This window comes from Pimephales promelas, chromosome 15 (genome assembly GCF_988280905.1).
Source record: "Pimephales promelas chromosome 15, fPimPro1.hap1.1, whole genome shotgun sequence".
Classification (NCBI taxonomy): domain Eukaryota; kingdom Metazoa; phylum Chordata; class Actinopteri; order Cypriniformes; family Leuciscidae; genus Pimephales; species Pimephales promelas.
The window spans coordinates 30,493,222-30,517,166 of NC_142783.1; the positions used below are offsets into that span (position 1 = coordinate 30,493,222).

General features: G+C 38.5%; 1 protein-coding gene across 3 annotated transcripts in view; it reads right to left on the bottom strand.

Moving 5' to 3' along the window:
- Nucleotides 1-2,107: 2,107 nt before the first annotated feature.
- Nucleotides 2,108-23,945, bottom strand: part of kif26ab (kinesin family member 26Ab) — a 99,266-nt gene continuing 77,428 nt past the window's right edge. For all 3 annotated transcript variants that reach the window (XM_089120520.1, XM_039667001.2, XM_039667011.2), the window contains 10 exons: nucleotides 22,139-22,348; nucleotides 18,609-18,702; nucleotides 17,014-17,276; nucleotides 12,127-12,310; nucleotides 10,843-11,002; nucleotides 9,986-10,148; nucleotides 6,341-9,644; nucleotides 5,745-5,935; nucleotides 4,544-4,694; nucleotides 2,108-4,418 (listed from right to left, as the gene is read on the bottom strand). In XM_089120520.1, coding sequence (XP_088976646.1) covers nucleotides 4,240-4,418; nucleotides 4,544-4,694; nucleotides 5,745-5,935; nucleotides 6,341-9,644; nucleotides 9,986-10,148; nucleotides 10,843-11,002; nucleotides 12,127-12,310; nucleotides 17,014-17,276; nucleotides 18,609-18,702; nucleotides 22,139-22,348 — 4,899 coding nt within the window. In that variant the 3' untranslated portion in view covers nucleotides 2,108-4,239. The remainder of the gene's footprint in view (nucleotides 4,419-4,543; nucleotides 4,695-5,744; nucleotides 5,936-6,340; nucleotides 9,645-9,985; nucleotides 10,149-10,842; nucleotides 11,003-12,126; nucleotides 12,311-17,013; nucleotides 17,277-18,608; nucleotides 18,703-22,138; nucleotides 22,349-23,945) is intronic.

Sequence of the window (23,945 nt, forward strand, 5' to 3'; positions counted from 1 at the left end):
TCACAATATTGAAATGAAGTAACTGTAGGTCACAACTTTTTCAAATAGAATTTAAATTGATAAGGCCCAAATTAAAATGGGGTCATTCACACTCTCAGATTTTAAGAATCTTAAAGGGACAGTTCACCCAAAAATGAACATTTTGTCATTGCTTACTAACTCTTACTAGGTTTCTACAAACCTGTATGAGTTTCTTTCTTCTGTTGAACACAAAAGAGCTATTTTGAAGAATCTTGGAAACCAGCAGTTTACAGTAGCCACTGACTCCCTTAGTATTTTTCCCCTACTATGGAAGTCAATGGGTGCTGTCAACTGTCTGCTTACCAACATTCTTCAAAATATCTTTGTGTTCAACAGAAGAAAGAAACTCATAGGTTAATGATGACAAAATGTTCATTTTTGGGTGAACTATCCCTTTAACACAAATATTTCAATCAATCAGGACAAGTTCATTCAACTTCCAAACTATCTGACGCAAAATGATAGCTTTGATGAGAGATGTGGAAAGTATTCGTGTTTGGAACGACATGAAGTTGAGAATAATGTAGGCCTGCCCGATGACATTGTAAGTAGACTATCCCTTTAAATTGATTTTGAACAGATGAGACATAAGCTTTAAAGTATCAAAAAATTCTGTGGTAACATGCCCAGAAACTACAGCCCTATAGTCACTCCCAGTTATGGTGATTATACCAGCAATAACTGGCACAAAAATACACATCAGTGTCCCTGAATAAATAGTGTGTACATTCTAATCATTGTCATTGGAGTGATTTGGCGCTCTTTCCTGCCGTCAAAAAGCACTCAGGGCTCGCTAGGCTAAAGGCTACAGATTTGATTAGCGATACAGTGACCAGCTGCTCCAACACAATAGCCAAATCATTACTGCTGCTTTCAGTGGAATGAAGACAGAAAGGGTGAGGGAATTATGGGCCCAGGGAGATGTCAACATATGCACAATGTAACCTGCTAGCATTAGCATGCTGTGCGGCTTGGTTAAAGACCTGCATTTTATTTTAAAAGATGGCCTTGAGTCTTTTCGAATTGAAAAATACCTGAACCATACACAACCAAATTGTTATCTTAGATTGTTTGGGTGGTAAATTGCAAGAGCTGTGCTTTTCGCAGTAATCACTCCCGTGGACGTGCGTTCTGCGTTTGTGTGTACGACGACCAATCAAATAGAGTATGCGTGTGTGGAAATCAGAGCAGGTGTCGAGGACCATGTTCAACGCATGTGAATGTGTTTTTGTGTGAATCTGTGCTGTGCTACACACACAGCTCGTCACTTTCTATATATTTATCTCCAACACCTGTGGACTGCTGACATGTCCCTCATTCTTTATATAGTTCTGCGTCTCGCTGTGTTTACCAACGAAACTGGGGTGATTGATTTGTAAACTAGAATTCCAGTGTGTTTTTAATAGCAGCTCGGCATTGGATTGGATTTCAGCTTTGTGTGTATTAATTACTCAGACTATTTATGATTTAATAAGGCTCAATACTTCGAAACAGAACTAAACAACTTCTGGCAGATATATTAGTTTAGTTTAGCCATGGGTTTGTCCTTGACATTTACCATATTTGAAAGGCATTTCATAATAATAACGATGTAAATATGGAACATACTGTAACACAAGTGTTCTTTATTTGCAAAGAAACTGTGAGGGATGCATTGTTGATCTGATCATTCAGACACAGTCTATGAGTGTAACAGTCATGCTGCTTTGCAATGTGCCAAATATTTTGTCCAATGACTGATGAGATTGCAGACCTGATAGCTTAAGAAAAATACTGAAAACATGTAATACAAATTTTAAGTATTATATCAGTGTTTTATATGTACTCAAATGATTTGATGAAGGTTTGTATGTGAATAAAAGCCTAAATTCAGTCTGTTCATCATATAAAAATATCTTCATTTGTGTTTCGAAGATGAACGAAAGTCTTACAGGTTTGGAATGACACGAGGGTGCAGAACTTTAACATTTTCTTCATACAATCTAATAATTGAGACTGTAATCAAGTTTTTTATCTTAATGATGAACTAAATATTCCAGACGCATACTGTAGAAACGTTTCAAAGAAATGGACAGACAAAGACAAATAAGAAGGACATTTTTATTCACAAGAAAAACAGTGTTATCCCAAGCTGCCATATAATACATTTATACAGAGGGTCAGAAAAATTCTTTACAAAACAAACAAACAAACAAAAAGTTAGAAAATATGATTTGATATGAAACATGACGCAACATACATTGTCAGCTTTCATTCAAAAACAAAGCACAAAAAAAAGTTTCAGTTTGGTGTCTTTTAAACCCATGTTCATAAAGTGTAGTGAATGCCAGCATAATCAATACAAAATTCAAAGATGAAGAATAAACTCTAGAAAAAAATACAAATCTCACGCAGCATCTTGAAAAAGGGCCTGAGAGTGTTTATAAAGGTAAATAAATCCAAGAAAAGGTTTTGATTTTCTTAAATGTCAAATGAGATCTAAAGGTCATTCGTGGCCTTTGATAGACAAATAACAGCAAAGTCATTCTGGCAGCTACAAAACACTGAATCACTTTTACCAGCAAAGTTCTGTAATGGCGTCTTTGACATCAGAGAAATGCAGGTGGTCTTTTACAGTTATTAAACAGCACAATGGGCTGAAAATATTGATAATCGATCTTGTGAAGGCTAGCCATTTGTGCTAAATGCTTAATGTTGCAGTTGCTGAGGTTGTTTGTTCAAGACCATGATTACATGGATGCATAGGTCTAAGGCTTGGATATACATCCACAGTGTAGTTAAAAAACTGCAATGCATCATGAACCGGACTTTATTAACGATTGAAGACATGGACTGTAAGTCAATATTTGTATGACAGCATCAACGTTCCCTTAGTCTATAAAAAAAGGTGTATTTTAGCATCTAATACGCCATTGAGCGGGCCACAGTGTTTAAAATCTCATCAGATATTTTTATGGTTACTTTTAGGATGCTGTTATCTGAAAAGTTATGGAAAAGAGTCCTTCCTGTACCGCACAAATGTCACCTCACCCCTCTTTAATCGCAACCACAGCTCTTTTAATGCAGCACACAGTGTGTCTCCCGAGAAAGGCCGAGCTAGACATGTGAGGTTACACTAATGAATGCCCTTTGCCAAAGTGTCTATTTAAAGTAAACAAGAACAAGAGGCCAATCTGCATTTTAATAGATTGCACCTCTCTAGGAACATGCATCCATCGCAGGTATAACAGTGACACTGACTTGCATGTATTTATGTGATAAGAACCAATAACAATGCTAAAGATTTCAATTCTTGGGAATTTTTGTGCTGTTCATTAAAATGCTTTAATGTACATTCAACGTGGCTTAGCAAACGTAGTACCAATTCAAATCGCCTATAGGATTCTCTGGGAAATAAATATGTTAAAGGTGCATATGCATCCATTATCGGTACAGTTTGAAAGGTTTGGAGCCAAGGAAACCAAACACAACACTTAAATGAAACCTGGCTTGCATCACATACAGTATGACTGTCAATTGCCGAGTGATACTGTGTTCCTTAAAAAGACCTTTGAGAGATAGAAAAACACTCCGACAGAAACTACAAATACAACATAAGGCTCAAAAGGTTTAATAACAATATGCCGACAGAGGTGATAGTTCAGGAGGCAAAGGCAAAGCATGGAAGTTCAGCTTATTGCTCTCCTTTTGCACCCAAAATGATATTTCACACACCGTAAGTTCATATAAATACACTATACAATGCAATAAAATAAAAATAAAAAATGGTTCGGCTTGAGTATGCTGGTCATAGCACTAGCACCGGTAGAAAAAATAATGATTGACAACAAATGTACAAAACAGTCATATGAAAAAGGCACTTTGTGGCGTGGTTGAATAACTCTTCGGTAAGTGAGAATGATTCTTCTTTTTCCTTTGGGTAAGGAAATGCGTCAAACGCATCAAAGCTTGTTGGCTTTCGTTTTGAGCAAGTCTATTCCGTGTTTGTTATGAGGCACTGCATTTAACCAGAACAGTTTTGTCTTCTCCAGAAGATAATAAGTTCCTACTTCATGCAGAATTTAGTTTTCCATCTTTTTATGAAGCTATTCCATTGATCCATGAGTTTTCTTGGAATCACTGGACCGGCTGCTACATTTCATTATCATTTATCCTTCCTTTCAGACATCCGGGGTCCTGTCTTCCTCCATCGTTTTCATCGATCACCACATCACGTTCTTAAACCTCAACTTCTCGCGGCCCTTCCTGCACGTCAGATGCTACCCGAATATCGAAGCAGGTCACCATCATGACGCGAGACTTGCATAGGTTGACGCAGTATTCCAGTTCAGCCGTAGCCTGCTCCAATGCCTCGAAGTACTCCTGCGACTCCTGATCCAAATCCTCATCCACCTCGACTGTGAAACAAACCAAAACACAGTTATGTCACGAAATGGACTGGAAGTATTACTAGTAGGACTACTGGAAGCACTACCAGTCACAAGTTAGTGTGTCCAAACTAGTGTAAAGATATAATACTTACACTCTCCTATCCACTTGCTGGAATCCATCATTAGTCTAGACTTGGTGTCCTCCAACTCTTCTTTCAGAGTTTTATGCTTGGCTGTGAGATCTCTGATTTGCAGCTGTCGTTTCTCAAGAACCTTCAATTTAGTGTTAAAATACATCAGGCCCTGTGGACAGACGTTGGACATCACTTACAGTTCCATGCCACATACTTTTTTTGACTGTAAAAATGAGGTAAAATTATTTTGGTCTTATCGAGTGAGACTGCATTTCACTGTGTTGTTGGGATTGATTAGAAGAAGAATGCTGATTCCTTAAATTGCTTTAACCTTTCCATGACATTTGCTGCACAAAAGAACCATAGGGTACAGTACTATAACAATATGGTGATATATTTCAGGCATTGTAATGGAAGGATAAGCTCTCTCCCGTTACAGTCTGGTTCACTTACACAATCGAGCAACATTTATGCCAATTATTGAATATACCTTCTTAACATCCTGAATTGACTGTTGTGACAAAGAGGAAAAGGATGTAAGAATCTATACTAAGTGGAGATAAACAACATACAACAATAATGCTACAATAACCAGGCACAATACCAACTGGCCTTAAAAAAACACTGACAGACAAACTGAGGATCATCTTCTTAAATCTATTTGATAACTTCACCCTGCTGATTTAATCATAGAAATGATAACAGATTATTTTACTACAGAATTTCTCTCCTGCAGTTTTACCCCAAACTAATTAATTCTTGATAGTTAACTGCTTTTCATCCCTCCAGTGTTTCAAATGTAACCAAAAAAGCCAATCTTCAAAACCAATCTTCTACTAGCATACGTACTAACCCTAACATTATCATTATACTTTTCATAAGAAGCAAAGAGCCAAAATCTTCATTCGATGTATAGAGTTTGAATATGATACATAAAGCATATTGCTCTTTAGATTAGACAATCTAACCCAACCTAGATCAAAGCAATCTTTGGAAAGCTACTTTGGTAAAAATTGGTATCGGACATCTCTGTTATGCACTGTGCAAACTTATAATACATAGTCAATTTACATTTTAACTTTTCACTTTAAGATGAAACATTTCTCACATATTTTACAGTCCCATGAGAAAAGTCTTAAGTTAAATATGAATGCACTTAACTGGATCTCACCAGATCTCAGTTTCTAAAAAAAACCCCACCCAGAAATCCCATTCTAACCTCATCTGTCTTCTCCTGTCTTCGACGCTGAAGCCGCTCCACGTCATCAATTTCATACACTTTGATCTCAAAAGGCTCTTTCAATGGTCCGGTCATAGGGGGAAGGTCCACCCACTGGCCCGTGGTCCCAGACTTCCCCAGGGAAGAGGTGTCCGGTAAGGGAGCTGGGATGAGGCGCCGCCTCTGGAGGCCTGATCCATGAATAGACAAAGTAAATACATTATCTTTCAAGTTCAAATGTAATTGGCACACTGAAACATTGCAAAACTAAATGAGAAAAAAAGAGTAGTTAAAAAGATGGCTGGGTGATGGCTTGATGGCTTTTATAACTATGATGATGTAGTCTGGATGGATATTCAAACCTACTAAACTGCATGTGATGAGCAGATGCTAGAATTAACTCTTAAATGGGCACGTATTTATACAATAAAACTGTAATAAAATGTCACCGTTTCATTGCCAGATTAGCTCTCAGAAAGAGTCGTGTGGACTTCAGTATAGCGCAATCCATGACAGGCATTTATAAAAAGTACAAAAGCAATATACCCTTAATCAAATGCTTGATGTCTTCATAGAAAACAACAGGTGCTACTCACCATTTGACCTCTTCTTGGGTGCTTTGGAGATCCTTGTGCGACCAGAGGAGGACATCCCACTTTCACTCATAGAGTCATGGGCTGAAGAAGCACTACCAGTAGCTTCACTGTCACGGATCATGCTTTCGTATCCACTGCTCCCTCCACTATGGTAGAAAAGGGCAGTTCGTCCCATAGCAGGAGGCAACTCCCCACTTAACACACTACTGTTATCACTTCCATGCCCACTGCTGTAGCGCTGAGGTCTTCTTGGGGCTGTAATCTTACTATATGGAGATGGAAGAATGGGGATTGGGGTATGCTTGTCATCGTTAAGGTTCACTCCACTGTCATTGCCACTGTCTGAATCACCTGAGCCCCTAGTATGTTTCCCAGAAGTGTTGCCCAATGCCAACTCACTAACACGACTGTTTGCTGCCCTCATTGCTTGCTTGGTACCCATGATAGTTCCTCTTGTGGATTTACCATTGCATCCTACTGTTGCTCGAGGTAACCCAGTCTTTCCTGAAGGTGGAAGGTTGGCATTCCTTGTTGCAGGTGCCACAAGAGACTTAGTGGATGAGCTAAGGGCTTTGGAGTTGTTTGCAGATAATGTACGAGCTTTGTTGGCATTAGCAGGTATTGGTCTTGCATTAAGGCTGCCTTTGACAATTCCATTTTTAACAGTGCTTACTGGGTTTATACAAGAAGGAGGAGAGGTAGCAATTGGGGAAGAGGTGGAAACAGGTGAACCAAACCTACTGACAGACTTGCTTGACTTGCTATTGAGACTAGCACCACTGTTCTCTCGACTAAGAGCAGGTTTAGACCCCAAAGAGGATAAACTGTCACATCGGTCTAGAGATATCTGGCTCCCATAAAGCTGTCCTGTGTCACTTCTAGCTCCTCTAGATTTGAGACTGGAGGTTGCTTTTATCAAACTATGTTCTGCCTTTAAGTTAGATGCTCTTAAACTATTTGAATCAACCCTAGAGCAAGTATCAATGTCATCCTCTAAACCTGTGGCCCTTGGTGCTAAAGACTTTCCTGCATCATAAGCAGACTTTAAGGCACTTGAGGGAAACAGGATTCGATTCTTTTGATCCAAACTGGATTTGCGAACTGGAGGTGGAGGTGGTGATACATTTCCAGGTTTTGACATGCTCTCCTCTTGCTTGCTTGCTTTTCCACTTTTTCCTAATGAGGAGAACTTCAAATTGCTTGTTGAGGAAACAATATCTTGCGCAAGCTTGACATCAATGGACGGATGGATGACCGGAACTATTCCAAGCGTTGTTGCACCTCGTCTGAGCTGTGGCATCCTGCTTGGGGACTCCATTTTCCTGTTGTTGCTGGTTTTTTCACATCCGTCCACCACCCTTTGGGACGGGTTTGACCCCAGTGTTTTGGGCATTCGAGGTACACTGCTGCTTGTACCTGCTTTTCTTGCAGGAATTCCACTCATTCCATTTTTCACCAGTCTGGACGAAGAACTTGAGTTAGAAGTTAAAGACGACTCCAATGAGCTATCTACTCGGTGCCATGCATCTGGGATGCAGTCTTGCCTAGGTGGCTCACGTCTCCAGTTGCTACTGGAGCTGGTTCCACTGATACTGCTACTATAGGCTATAGATGAGGTAGGTTTTAATTTCCTGGAAGGACTACACTGGACAACTTGAGATTCTTGAAAGGACTTGGGATCAGCTAAATGAATGGTATTTGCCTTTGCAAGTTTTGGCAAATTTTTGGCAGATAGTTGTGGGGCCTCTGGAGAAGATGGGCAGTTGCTAAGTGAAAGTTTGCTTGATACAGCACTGTCGCTGTCCAAATCTGAGAAGCTACAGCCACTGTCATTCAAAGAGTTCTTGGGTTGCTTTTGAGGGCTGCTTTGGAACATGCTTAACGAATCAAGGTAGAAACTGGTATCTAGACCAGTATGAGTACCTTGAGGGAGAAATACATCTGCTGATTGGGCACCTTCACTCTCCAGAGTACAGACACTTACTTCACTGAGCCATGAAGTGATAGAAGAACCACGACTGCCAAGCGAAGCAAATGTTTTATCCTGTAATGGAGCCACCATTTTAATGTTTGCCTCAGAGGTACCAACATTGCATGTATAGGCATCAAACTCATCATTGATGCTACTAATGATGCTTACTGGTCGTGACCCTGAGGCAAGGGCCTGTAATGAGCAATCACTATTGAAACTCACAATACTTGAGGGCCTCCCATTGTCCACAATGCTACCAATTGACAACTCTTCCACAAGAGTGAATACAAGCTCATCCTCTCCGTTTAGCTCCACTGGCTGTTTGAGGGTTACAGTTGTCCTCAATATGTCCTTCTCCATGCACCTCTCCCTAAGATTGGACCTCATTTCTCCAGGACTCCTAGGATTAAGATGATGGACTTTGACAGGTGAGTTCCCATTTGAATCACCTATCTTTTGATGGCTCATCCCAATTGGTGGTATCCTTGTGGCAGACTTTTCTTCAGTCTCAATATTGACCTTGCCGTAGTCTCTTTGTTGTGGCGGTGGGGGAGCAGGCTTGGGTAACTTTTTATTGAAAAAAACCTTTTCCCTAACCACAGGCTCTGAGTTTTGGGAGACTATTGGTTTTCCTGGAGAACATAGGGATCCAGTATCCATTTGCACCTTTTCACCATCTGCACTTGTCCTACACACACTCTCAGACATGTCTCTGAGATCTTTGTATGATTGGGCACTTTCCAATTTGGGATGTTCTAATTTGTGTTTTGGACTGCTGGGCAGTTTATTGGCCACATAAATTGACTTTTGGGATATGCTGTCCTGTGTTGATGAGAGTGCTTTGGTAGGAGTCTTGGGAGAAACTGAAATGCAACTAGAGCCTTCTTTCAACTTGGTTGCACTACGGTCCATTTTAGGGCTTTCAGAATTTTCTCCAGATTCTCCAACAAAGGCTGTAGGTTCCTCACTACCATCAATACATTCTAATCGCTCCTGGAGCTCAGCAAAGGTGTTACATTTGAAGTGATCATGGTCGACTGGCCCTTCTTTCCCTCGTTGCTTACGGTTAAGAGAAGGGATGATGGGAACAAAGGCAGGTGGTCCTTCATTGTCACTAAGCTCTCGATCTGAGATGGAAGCACCACCAGGGCCAACATAAATTACAGTGTCGCATGATTGCTCGCTGCTTGAAGAATAGTCAGGATCACTGAGGAATGGTGGTAGATCTGGGTCAAGGGCCACAGTCCGGGGATGGAAGGGCCGCAAATGTGGTGGTCGACGGATCCTTCCCTCATCACAGGAACTCTCCCCTCCAGAAGAACTTGATGCATACTTGACAAAGACAACACCGAAATAAAACATTAAAAAAATAATAAGCAGCTGATGCATTGACTGTGCTAGGGCAAGTGCTATACAAATCCCAAGACAAAAATATGACTGCTTAATTATATAGTAAACAGTTTTCAAAACCATTTAGCTGTTGCAGGACTACCTCAAGGTCAATACATCATGTGACTTTTTCTATTCACTCAATTATAATCTTAATCATTGTTGCTGTTAATATTCACTAAACATATTTATATATTTTTTATCTCTAAAAAGATTTTGTTTGTATAAAACATATATAAAATTTGATTCTAGTCATTTCTTGAATTCTAGTTCTAAAAAGTTACCTTGGATTTCTTTTTCCTCATACGATGGATTCGGGAGGCCAGCTGAATGGTGGTAAGAGACTCAGCATAATTGGCAGGGGAGTCAGAGATGTGAGCAATCATGGTTGTCCTACAGTTGATGTTCCCCAAGGAATCTCGCAGTAACATTGTGAGCTTGCTATCCCTAGAAAAACACATTTTCATTGTCAGCATAAACACAGGTTGATAGATTGTCAGCAGAAAGTGAGCCGTTTACTCAAATACTGAAGGAGCCTGGCCGTTAAATGTTCTCTAAAAGTGCAGAGCCATCGAAAGGTTCACTAAACTCTTCTGCCAATGATATTAATCAAAAAGCTACAAAAATGTCTATATTGCAATTCTTCCAAATGTGCATAGGTTTTAGAAAGGCGAGAAATAAGGTACATGTGATCCTGAAAAGGCATCAGTTTTTATTTCAAAAAGAGATGCCTGATTTATGAGCACATCATCTATGATCTCAACAAAATACAGATAAACAGCAGTGCATCAGTCAGACAATAAACCTGTCAACACAAAGATCACAGGTTCAAGCTTGTTGCTGGCATCTTTCATTATGTGCTCAAATGCTTCAGCATTACATATTATATTTAAACGTGACAGATCCAAGCACATACTCAGAATCATCATGAACATTCTGCTAATGGCCATACCTGCATAAGTGATGTATTTGACATTATAAAAATATCTTATATTTTATGCAATATCCCACTTGGAAGATTGTCAATATTGTCAATATTGATTACTAGTAGAAAAAACTAATTATACTAAAGATGCTAGCACCATATCTACACATTTTAAGCAACATGACCCATTTCAATATCTTATTTACGTTTTCTTACCTGTATGGAACGTGTTTGGCTCCGTTGGCCAAAGCCAGTATGACATTTCCCAAAGCAGTGAGAGACAGACACAGACCTCCTCCTGCGTCCCTACTCTTACAAAGCACCTTCTCGCAGCTTCCCAAGTCAATCAGATGCAATCTGCTCCTACCACCAGACACTGGAGGGAAAAGAGAGAGAAATGAGAGGTAATATCTCATTTGGTAAAAATACCAGCTTAGTCATCCTTGTAATGGATGATAAAAATACACTGTCAACCCCACTCATTACCGATATCCCTGACAGTTTGAAATGCTGCCAGTGTGGTTATACCACGCCGATGACACTGGGGTTGTGTCAGGCAGAGTGAGGAGTGGCAAATGCACAGACATATTAATAAACACCCCCAGAGAAGACCTGCGGCTGACGAGACTGTGTGTGATTTATTCATGAGTGAGTTGCGGAGCCCACTATGATTCAAAGACAGATCAACCTGGCCTAGATAAACACCTATATTCAAACTATGCATAACATGAGACAGAAATACACATATGAGCCTGTGATGTGCTGTCTACTCATTATTTGCCTTATGAATATATCAGACAGTTGATGTACACTTGGAGTAACAACAGGTTAAATGCATGCTTTACGTTCCGATGAGTATATCCTCTAGCAAACAACTACTAGTAAGAATAACAGACTTGTTCAAACACAATGGCAGAACACACAACACAGAATACACAATGACAAAGGGTAAAATGACAATACACTGTTATTACAGAGAAATGTTAGACCTTGAAACACTATATTACTATGTTTGTGAATAGCAGGAATAACCTATTTACTCCATTCCTAGCCGTTTTTGTCTACCCTTTGCGATTTTAAAATCAGAAGACTTGATGAAGCCATTCAAAGATGCTTTGAAGGCAGTGACCAACACTGTATTTACCTATGCAAATTAGCACCGCGACGGCGTAGTGACAGGTACCTCGACTATGATTAGAGCTGTTAGCTGCTCATGAATTATTACTCTCTGTTAAAATTCCCATTAAAGTTTAATGAAGTGGTCAAAGCAGACATGATTGATTTCCCTCCTACTACGATGGAGCGAGAGGAAAATTGAAGGGATTCTGGTAACTCTCTGATTTGGCCTGTAATATCACAGCTATTACATTAATAAGCTTGAGATGCATTTTTTCCTTTCACTGGGTAAATGAGGAGGAGGAGAAGAAATTAGACTAGACTGAGTATGATCGATTTAGAGCAGGCTTCAAAAGTAGCAGTATCGTTTCACACAAGACTTACTTCCACCCTTGCCGCTCTTCTCCATGCGGTACTGATAGATGTGTAAGGTGAACAGCATGTGCGAGTTGCGCCGGTCTTCCTCATCCGCATCCGGCCGGTTAGTGCTCCGTGCTGCGATGGCGGCGTCAAGAAACAGGGCGGCCTTCTCCGCAGTGGGAGCCCTTAACTCGCTCTGGTTCTGGAGCTGAAAGATGAAAAGGATGTTGAAGTCTATGTGTGAGTAAGTGTGGGATTTATTCTGTCCACTTTAGACCACTTCCAGATGTAGTTGAACTTCCATGAACGCATTCATTCGGTCGATTGCGTTCGAACAGCCACAAAAGACCACCTGCTCTCCCGTGTAAACATCTAGACGGGAATTCAATTTTGTCAGTTGTAGACACCAAGTCTGGTTTGAAGACGAAAAACGTACCAAGCACAATGTTCTCTCACCATTCCTGATTTCTAACACACACTCGCAGCGTTCGGCGTGATCTTGCGGCTGTCAGAGCTGACATGAAAGCTGCTGCTCTCTGTGGTTTTAAGTTGTCTTTGGTGCGTCTATATGTAAATTGCATGAGCTTGTTTTGTCCATTAGTTAGAAAGATCTGGAAGAAAACCCATACATTTACCCACTGTTGTAGTACTCGAGACTCGGACTCGTCTCGGACTCGGTCTCGAGACCATATTTTAATGGTCTTGGTCTTGTCATGGACTCGTGTCCATTTGGACTCGGAATTGACTCGTACTCGAACATTTTTTTTTTAGGACTCGGAATTATTCCCGAGTCCACTCGAGTTCAATTCAAAATATTTTTCATGATTATTAATGTATGTTAATAAAATATTTCTTTAAATTGATTGACACGCCCAGTGATTGGTGATTTTCTAGTGCGCAACTGCGCATGACAAATTGTAATAAAATTACTTTTAACACCACCTACTATGTGGCCTTTTTACCCTAAACTGATTTATTAAACTCTAAGTAAATTCAGTAAAAAAAAAAAAAAAGGATTTCTCTAAGTAAATAAAAGTAAATTAGGTAATCAACCCTCACTGGTCTCGGTCTCGACTCGGACTCGACCGTCTCTGGTCTCGGACTCGACTCTCTATGGACTCGGTCTTGACTCGGACTCGACTCTCTCTGGTCTCGGTGTCGACTCGGACTCGAGTGAGGTGGTCTCGACTACAACACTGCATTTACCCGCTAATAGATCATCCTCCCCTCAAAGACATCAGGACAGAAGTGGTTGAAAATGGACAATAGAGATGAATTAAAACACCAGGTGTAAACGAGAATGTGTCTGCCTCGTCTAATTGTGATCCGATCGCCCAAAACGCATCTTAACACCAGGTGTAAACAGGGCCTAAATTACCAGACATTTTAACAGTAAAATACTGTTAAAAGTTATGCTTTTGTATATAAAATCTATGAATTATCATATGGAATATTGATATTGCCAGCAATTTGAATATTCCATATCATATGGAATATATACAATGGAATATTACAGTAATTTACAGCTTTTTTTTTTTTTACAAAAAATTACGGAAATTCACTTCCGAAATTTTTGCACATTAAAAAATAAATACAACCTCACGTTATGTCAATCACGCTTGCACACTGCCTCCGAAACTTTCGTCCACCATAAAAAAAAAAATAATCATGTTCGATTTTCTGTGTTTTTCGCATCCGTAGCAAGCAGTTTGAATGGTGTTTTGACAATTCAGAGCCACCAAATCACGAATACAAAAAAAAAAAACGCAAACGAAAATTTCAGACTCAGTGTACAAGGGCCTTAAAGGACAACTCCGGCGCAAAATGAACATTTGGTCTAATTACACATTGTTACCTAGTCAACCGTTATCTGAGATTTTTTTTCATGATTGCCGAATCTAAATAGTTTTATCTATAAAAACAGTTTAGCCTATAATGCTAGTATAACGCTAGTCTATAGGGCATAGAGTAATGACAAATAAAAATCGCTTTTTATTACCACTAACAAGGCTCTAAATAGCCCCACAGTAACACGGTAGCACAATAAGGATCCCTACATTCAAACCGAAGCATTGAGAACTTTGTCAGTGTCCATACAGTTCAATAAGAAGATATTTTATACACACAGTCAACTTCACGAATACAGGAAGAAGCCATCTTTGAAAAATAGTCTCTACCAGTCGATCTACGAACGCCGATCCAAGTGCGCTGGTGAGATGTGAATAAAGTGATAATGTGAGCGCGAACAGTAGGCAACATGTACATATTAAAGAGAAGAAAATGGTTCGTGTTTGTGTTTCTTCCGGAAACAATGGACCATATAAGATTCTGCACAGTTCAGCGCACTTGGATCAGCGTTCGTAGATCGACTGGTAGAGACTATTTTTCAAAGATGGCTTCTTCCTGTATTCGTGAAGTTGACTGTGTGTATAAAATATCTTCTTATTAAACGGTATGGACACTGACAAAGTTCTCAATGCTTCGTTTTGAATGTAGGGATCCTTATTGTGCTACCGTGGTACTGTGGGGCTATTTAGAGCCTTGTTAGTGGTAATAAAAAGCGATTTTTATTTGTCATTACTCTATGCCCTATAGACTAGCGTTATACTAGCGTTATAGGCTAAACTGTTTTTATAGATAAAACTATTTAGATTCGGCAATCATCAAAAAACATCTCAGAGAACGGTTGAATAGGTAACAATGTGCAATTAGACCAAAGGTTCATTTTGCGCCGGAGTTGTCCTTTAACAGGTATTATTATGACTACATAAACCATTGAAGTCATTTTTAAAGGTCATATTTAATCTTAAAGTGTAAATTTCAAACTGTACTATTTTTCAGTCTGTTGTCGTAAGCAAAGCTCATCCCTAGTTGGAGTTGACGAAGGAGGAGACCAAGATAACTGAGCCTCTCTACCCAGTTCTATGCAATTAAATAGAGTCTCTGGGGCAATCAAGGAAACTAACACACGCATAGAGGGAGTAGGATTACTGATGAGAGAGAGTGCTGGATAAAGAGGGCAGAGGGCAGCATCTCTGATCCTGCGGAAAGACTGATGGAAAAAATAAGATGAAACATGTGTTGGGCACTTTCATGGTCTTCTTCAAGGAAACGAGCAATTAGGCTGAATTCTGGACAACTGGACTTTCTTCCTTGATTTTCCTGCTATGCTTAAATATCTTCAATGTGACAAAACACTGACTTAATCAGTCGTATATTTCAAAAAGCGGCCATCAAAAGCAGGTTCCTTTAGAAAAATAGCGGGCACTTTCCAGCAGTCCTCGCCAACCGCCTGTGGCCAACGAGCCACTCTAAAACTAAAAAGAGAAGAGAATGCTGGGAGAAGTGATGGGCGGATAGGCCCACTCCCCAGATTTGAACTTCATAGGCCTCTAGGCAGTCTTTGATGTGCTGCTTCATATGGACCCCCAAAAAAAACAACATCTGATGCCAACACCTGGCAGGGCTTTTAACTACCCTCTTACCTACCCCCAAACACTACCTAGTACCCCCTCCTGATATTTACCCCCTTCCAGTAGAAGGTAAGAGGGGGAGGGAGAAACAGAGCAGCAGCTCACCCAGATGGATCCTGAGTAAAAAACACCACCACAACACCTGGACTTTAATTTGAGATTTTGTGATTAAAATCAGCTAAGAATATTCTGTAATAAGTGAGGTGCAGTGAAAACCTATGAAAACTGCTCACCTGACAGAAAAAAATGATACAATGATCTTATTCCCCACTCTCTCTCCAAAAATGCTCTCTACTGTCTAGTAAGATAAATCTATAAAATATATGTGCATTTAATTGCATACTGAATAAAATTATTCATTTTTTTGAAAACAAAATACTTACTGACCTGAAACCAGCATGCTGTATATATTTTGTTTCATAATTTTTATACTGTGAAATAAAATACATACATACATATATATATATATATATATATATATATATATATAATATAAAACATATTTTTATATTGTAAAATGTTAGATAATTATAACATATTCTATTATAATATAATAAATATAAAATATATTTTATAAATGTTATTTATATTATTTTAATTATTTATTTTTCATTGTATGTTTTTTTACAGCACAAAATATACTGTTCAAAAGAATGGTGCCAGTAAGCTGCTTACTGCTTTTTTTTTTTTTTTTACAGAAATTAAAACTTATTAGCAAGAATGCATAAAAAAATGTTTTACTGTATAATAAAAATTAAAACATGACAAAACAAAGATTTAAAATATTAAAATATATAACAAAACTTGACAAAACAAAATTGACCAAAAAACATTAATATAAAATGTATAATACATTTGTATAATAATAACTGCCAAAAACCATGTCAATTTTGTCATTTCCAAACTGTACTTACAGCCTTGTCAATGGATATGCAACAATTATTGCTGTTTTTTTATTTATTTTATTTTGTGTTGTTGTTTTTGTCTCCACACATTTGCTTTCATTTATTTGTATTGTGTATATGAAGAGTTCAGATGCAAAAGCCTCTAAATGCCATTTGAAATTTTCTTCTTTAATGATGATTTTTATCAAACTTGTATATTTAAGTTCAGTAATTTCACTTAAATAACAATTAATAGGTAATTATCATTGCCATTTAAGTGAAATCATTGAACTTAAATATACAAGCTTGATAAAAATGATCATTCTAGAAGAAAATTTCAAATGGCATTTAGAGGCTTTTGCATCTGAACTCTTCATATATAGGCGGTATAATTGCCATTTCCCTCCCTGCCCTCCACATGTTACCTTCAATCACTGAAAATCAGCAACAAATTGGCAACAACAGTTTATTTTCACTTAATAGATAACAAGCAAGACTGGGAGCGCTTCATCAGGAACAAGCAGCTACTGTACAGTTGACATCAAGTTACTGACCTGTGTGCCACAGATGGGGTCCTCACGCAGGTAGACCCCAGGCGACTGGCCGTCCTGCAGACTGCCCGTGGGGACATCAGAAAGCAGGTCCTGCAGGCTCTCGTCCTTGCCGTAGATTTCCACGGCTGACACCCTTACAGAGAATCGCGTGCCCGTCTTCTCCTTGCGCTCGTTGATGAGCTTGAACAGCCAGGAGATGGCACAGGGCGCAATGCCAAGGCCCTGCATGGAGCTGTCTGTGCCAATCATGGTGTATGTCTTGCCTGGTGAGAGAGAGAGAGAGAGAGAGAGAGAAAGCTGTTGATTCAGCCAAGATGATGATGAGCACTCAATGAGCTGTTTCAAGTACAGGTATTTCTACTACTGATTTCATCACACATTATTAGTACTTGAACAGAATCTGATGAGTCGGAAATAGTAAATGCGTCAATTCGTTTTTGCTGTACTTATACAGACACTTTATTTCATCAAACCTGGCCTCAACAAATCTTACATCAATTGCAAATGTGATAGATAACACTGCGTTTTGTCAACTTGGTTTCTATTCTCCTGCGTCATGCTAGTTGGACCAACCCAAAAATCGAATTGGTCCAAAATCAAGCTCCACATAGTCATCAAACATGATTGGCTGTGACTGCAGGGCAATTTTTGCATCAAGTGTCAATAAATTACCAAATCTTACTTAATTGCATCTGGTTTGGAGTGTAATTTCATTCTTTAAAAGATATGGTTTGTATACAGTACATGTCACATTATAGAAGTTTAAAAACACACACATGGTTTAGAAAATAATTTATATACATAAAAAAAAGAGATGAATACTGTTCCATATGGACAGTCCTGCTTTAAAAGAGTCATAAATAATGCTTAAGCGCTGAGACCACATGTAGTAAATAATGAGGAAGCCATTGAAATGTCTTACAAGCATAATTGGCAATAGTACAGTCTACTGTGAGGGTCGATTAGTCAGCTTTTAATTACACTCTCTGGCCTCGAGGCTCTCATACAAACACACACACACACTTGAATGCCCCACACTTGCCATTTCTGAAAAGAAAAACTTTTCTTCAGCCTTAATATTAGATACAAGGGCCATTTACAAACAGCTTGCTCCAGCACAAACCCTCTTTTGGCTACTTTCAGGATTGACTAAAGACATGGCGTGAAAAACTAGTGCTGAAAAGGTGTGGACAGTTATTTTTGCGGCTGACCTTATTGCTTTCGCATTTGTGAGTTTTTTTGGGAGGAGAATATTTAAATGAATCATGCCAGGTGATTTACTAAGGTTTGCGCTCGTCAATTTACTGCTATTTGCGGCATTATTTACCACCCAAAAAAAAAAAAAAAACATAATTGCTAATTTGCTCTGCTCTTGATAGATTGCGCTGGTCATTATGGAAATGAATCGGCTGTGTCTGTGTTCTTTAATTTGTGCGTTGTCACCATCACACACAGAACTTTCCACTCCCATCTGCGCTTTTTTGGAATTACGTTCTCACGCTAATTTGCCTTTTTGGTGAATCTGGCCCTAAGTGTCTTGCAATCTGTGAAGTGCAAGATCAGTGTCTGTCATATTCAGTTAAATTCCAACTTACCGACTTTGACATGACCGAAGCAGAAAATACACCCATCAGCTCCGTTGACCACTGATTGAATAACTTCAGCCACAGTCCCTGAGCAAACTTCAGCCTGTGGGAAACAGTTTTTAACACTTAACACTCAGATCTGGTATTCTGATCAGTTAACCCATGGCATCATTATTTAGCAAGTCAGCAATGAATAAAGTCAACAGGGTCCAACATTTTGTGGTGGTATAGATAAAAACCAAGTAGACATGCTAGATCACATGTACGAGACTGCAGTTTTCAATAACAGCCAACTGGTTTTATTTACTCACCAAAGTTAATTTGCTTGCTTGGTCAGTATTAATTTTAGACCTGGGGATCAGTTGCATAAACTTAGCCACTATGTTAAGACGGTGTCTTAAGAACTGTTTATTTAATCAACAGTGCACATCTTAGTCTTAGATTGGTTTTTAACATTCAGTTGAGCTGTGAAATGTAACCAAACCTTTTTTTGGCAGGGAAGAAAAGTACCTAATCTTTTCTTTGATCCGGAGATCATTGATTTTTTTCACTAGCAAAAGAAAACCACAGAAAGCATCAACGAGGCAGCTCCTCATCACAGATTCATCAGACATGTGGGGCTTTACACTGGCTGCACTGTGCGGCCATAACGCTACAATCTGTTCCACTAGCCCAAGTCCCTGGAGACAATTTGGGACTGCAGCAATTTCCTCCCATACATCATAACACACACACATACACGCATTCTCACAAAAGACAGAACAACAGCTCAGTGCTTTGCTAAGAAATATGTCCCCATGCTCTCACTAAACCACACACGTTAGACTTGAAGGATTTACAGTTACACTACTTCACTGGGCTGGTACTGTATGGAAGCTTATTTCCACCACTAAATTAAAAAAAATAAATAAATAAATAATTGTGAGATATGAAGTCAGAATTGTGAGAAATAAAGTTGCAATTGCGAGATATAAAGTCAGAATTGTGAGATATATTCAGAATTGCGTGATATAAAGTCAGAATTGCGAGATATAAAGTCAGAATTGCGAGATATAAACTCAGAAATGCGAGATATAAAGTCAGAATTGCGAGATATAAAGTCAGAATTGCGAGATATAAAGTCAAAATTGCGTGATATAAAGTCAGAATTGCGAGATAAAAAGTCAGAATTGCGTGATATAAAGTCAGAATTGCGTGATATAAAGTCAGAATTGTGAGATATAAAGTCAGAATTGCGAGATATAAACTCAGAAATGCGAGATATAAAGTCAGAATTGCGAGATAAAAAGTCAGAATTGCGAGATATAAAGTCAGAATTGCAAGATAAAAAGTCAGAATTGCGTGATATAAAGTCAGAATTGCGTGATATAAAGTCAGAATTGCGTGATATAAAGTCAGAATTGCGTGATATAAAGTCAGAATTGTGAGATATAAAGTCAGAATTGCGAGATATAAACTCAGAAATGCGAGATATAAAGTCAGAATTGCGAGATAAAAAGTCAGAATTGCGAGATATAAAGTCAGAATTGCAAGATAAAAAGTCAGAATTGCGTGATATAAAGTCAGAATTGCGTGATATAAAGTCAGAATTGCGTGATATAAAGTCAGAATTGCGAGATATAAAGTCAGAATTGCGTGATATAAAGTCAGAATTGCGTGATATAAAGTCAGAATTGCGAGATATAAAGTCAGAATTGCGAGATATAAAGTCAGAATTGCGTGATATAAAGTCAGAATTGCGAGATATAAACTCAGAAATGCGAGATATAAAGTCAGAATTGCGAGATAAAAAGTCAGAATTGCGAGATATAAAGTCAGAATTGCGAGATAAAAAGTCAGAATTGCGTGATATAAAGTCAGAATTGCGAGATATAAACTCAGAAATGCGAGATATAAAGTCAGAATTGCGTGATATAAAGTCAGAATTGCGAGATATAAACTCAGAAATGCGAGATATAAAGTCAGAATTGCGAGATAAAAAGTCAGAATTGCGAGATATAAAGTCAGAATTGCGAGATATAAAGTCAGAATTGCGTGATATAAAGTCAGAATTGCGAGATAAAAAGTTAGAATTGCGTGATATAAAGTCAGAATTGCGAGATAAAAAGTCAGAAATGCGAGATATAAAGTCAGAATTGCGTGATATAAAGTCAGAATTGCAAGATAAAAAGTCAGAATTGCGTGATATAAAGTCAGAATTGCGAGATAAAAAGTCAGAATTGCGTGATATAAAGTCAGAATTGTGAGATATAAACTCAGAAATGCGAGATATAAAGTCAGAATTGCGAGATATAAACTCAGAAATGCGAGATATAAAGTCAGAATTGCGAGATAAAAAGTCAGAATTGCGAGATATAAAGTCAGAATTGCGAAATAAAAAGTCAGAAATGCGAGATATAAAGTCAGAATTGCGTGATATAAAGTCAGAATTGCGAGATATAAAGTCAGAATTGCGAGATATAAAGTCAGAATTGCGAGATAAAAAGTCAGAATTGCGTGATATAAAGTCAGAATTGCGTGATATAAAGTCAGAATTGCGTGATACAAAGTCAGAATTGCGAGATATAAACTCAGAAATGCGAGATATAAAGTCAGAATTGCGAGATATAAACTCAGAAATGCGAAATATAAAGTCAGAATTGCGAGATAAAAAGTCAGAATTGCGAGATATAGTCAGAATTGCGAGATAAAAAGTCAGAATTGCGTGATATAAAGTCAGAATTGCGTGATATAAAGTCAGAATTGCGTGATATAAAGTCAGAATTGCGAGATATAAACTCAGAAATGCGTGATATAAAGTCAGAATTGCGAGATAAAAAGTCAGAATTGCGAGATATAAACTCAGAAATGCGAGATATAAAGTCAGAATTGCGTGATATAAAGTCAGAATTGCGAGATAAAAAGTCAGAATTGCGTGATATAAAGTCAGAATTGTGAGATATAAAGTAAGAATACCGTGACATAAAGTCAGAATTACGTGATATAAAGTGGTGAGAAAAAAAGACGTGTGAAAAAAAAAAGAAGTGTGACTTTTTATCTCACAATTCTAACTTTTTTTCTCACAATTGCGAGTTCTGACTAGGCTCTTCACATAAGTACTTCAAGATGACAACCTTATTAGTCTTGAAGTAGCTCTATGTCAAATCTAAATTGTTCACACTTAATCATCTTCAAGTTTGTGTGTCTCCTGAAGTTTCTCTTCCCTATTTGTGTCCATTTGTTAGCCACTTATCTTAAGATGGATGCCATTGCAGCTTTGGAGAACAGATAATGAACTGTGAATGAGCTGCTAGATATGCAAGTCTGGAATTCAAACTATTTTCTATACTTAAAGAAACAGCTGTTGGACTCATACTTTGAAGAACGGTGGTGTTTCAAAACAGGCCTTTTTGCATTAAGCCCCATGCCCTGAAAAGAATGTGTGTGTGTGTGTGGCTGTGTGCTTCTCAAATATCTTCTTGACACTAACAAAATGTTTTCACTTCAAAACTCAAAGGGAAATGCAGACTAAATGATAGCATCTTCACAGTAGCTCTTACTTGAGAGGCATCTTGGGAAAAAACAGCATCGAAGGCAAACATCTTTGGGGCGGGCAGCACTGCGCGTCTATGCACTGAGGTGGGCTGTGTGTTGACTGAAGGATCGTAGAGGGTCAGTTGTTTCTTACGAGTGTCCACCTTCAGAAAGGACATGGACTCCGATGAATCCACAACCCCCAGAGATGGACAGATACGCATCATCACTTTGACCTGGAAATGGTACATGGTGGAACAAAAAGAAATGAGAAAAATTATAAGCAGAAGCAGAGATTTCCAAAAAGGCAGGTTTTATAACAAAGGCAACGATGCTGTAATACAACAAAAGACAACTTTAAAATGTATCTGACACATTCTTAGAAATGTACTCATTTTGTGTTTATAGTTGTTTAAAAACGTTTTTTTCTTTCTTTTACTTTTATTCCATTTTCAAGAAAAGTTTGAATTTAATGACTCTCAAAATGTCATGGGGTGTAACTATCAGGTAAAAAAAAATCATATTTTCCCTTTATTTTTTAATATAGTTTAAAAAAAATTCAAAACACCATTACGAATTAATAAAAAAAAACATTGTTTTTGAGAAAGTATGTGTATATTATATTGGTTGCACCACATGACTTTGATTTGGGAAATGTTGCTCCAAATATATATTTTTTTCTTTTTATTAAAAAATTTAATTAAATTATGTGAATTTTTAAGAAATTAACTATTAATCAGATTATTTATTCAATATGATATCCTCACATTTTATACTTAATATATGTTTTTAGAAATTAAAAACTTGCTAATCATGGAATATGTGTATTTAAGGTATTGTCTGTATGACTTATGACTATACATTTTTTAAATGAATAAATTGGCCCTGATATCACAAAAATTTTTTGCCTTGGCACTTAGGACTGTGGATTAGCCGTTACTGCATCAACAACAACTCATTTTTCAAGTCAAACACAACTGAAAACGGGAGGGAACTTTCATCATATCATTATCGTATCATCACAGTTGACCACACACAGAGTCTCCTAACAAACCAGCCATTAACAAATAAACAGCCTTCAGTAACACTACACATTATCAAGATTGCGTCACGGAGCACCTCTAAAACCATTTGCAGCGAATTCAGTAAAGTAAAACAAACATACTGTAGGAGAACTTCATGCCCTTAATACAGCATTCAGAGCAGCACAAAGCCACAGTATTCCATGGGTGATTTGTAGCAGAGATATAATTACAACGTTTGGGCTCCAGTGCTATGAAACAATGTCTGCACTGCTGATCCTATTCCACGGCACCCGGGGCCAAGCGGCATGCCTGCGCCACAGCGGCGGCCCCGCGCGAACTCCCCCTCACCGCTCCACAGGGGCCGATTACACTGATGGACATGTGCACGTGGTGAACGAATTACGCCGGCCGTGACATTGGAAATAGGCTTCCATATATGACTGGGACCAGCCACTGAGACACCACAGAAATGCGGGCTTGGGTTGAGCCGTTGAGTTTTACATTTGTTGGCAATTCGATACGTGACGAGATCCCTTTAGCGCGGCTGCTGGCTTCACACCTCCTAAACTCTGGTCTAGAAATGATGACCCAAGAGTTTCTGAGGCGATCCAAACAGCAATTAACTTGATGTGTCAAAGTCTACCAGTAACTTGTGCTCTGCTATAGTTCTGTGTGGAAAAGAACAATTAAAAAGTACAGTTTGAGGCATATAGTGTTGGGAACAAACGAAAGGGCGGGACACACCAAGTGAACGGTTGGTCGTCGCCAATCTCGAGCTGCCATTAAGTGATTAAGTATATGTCAGACA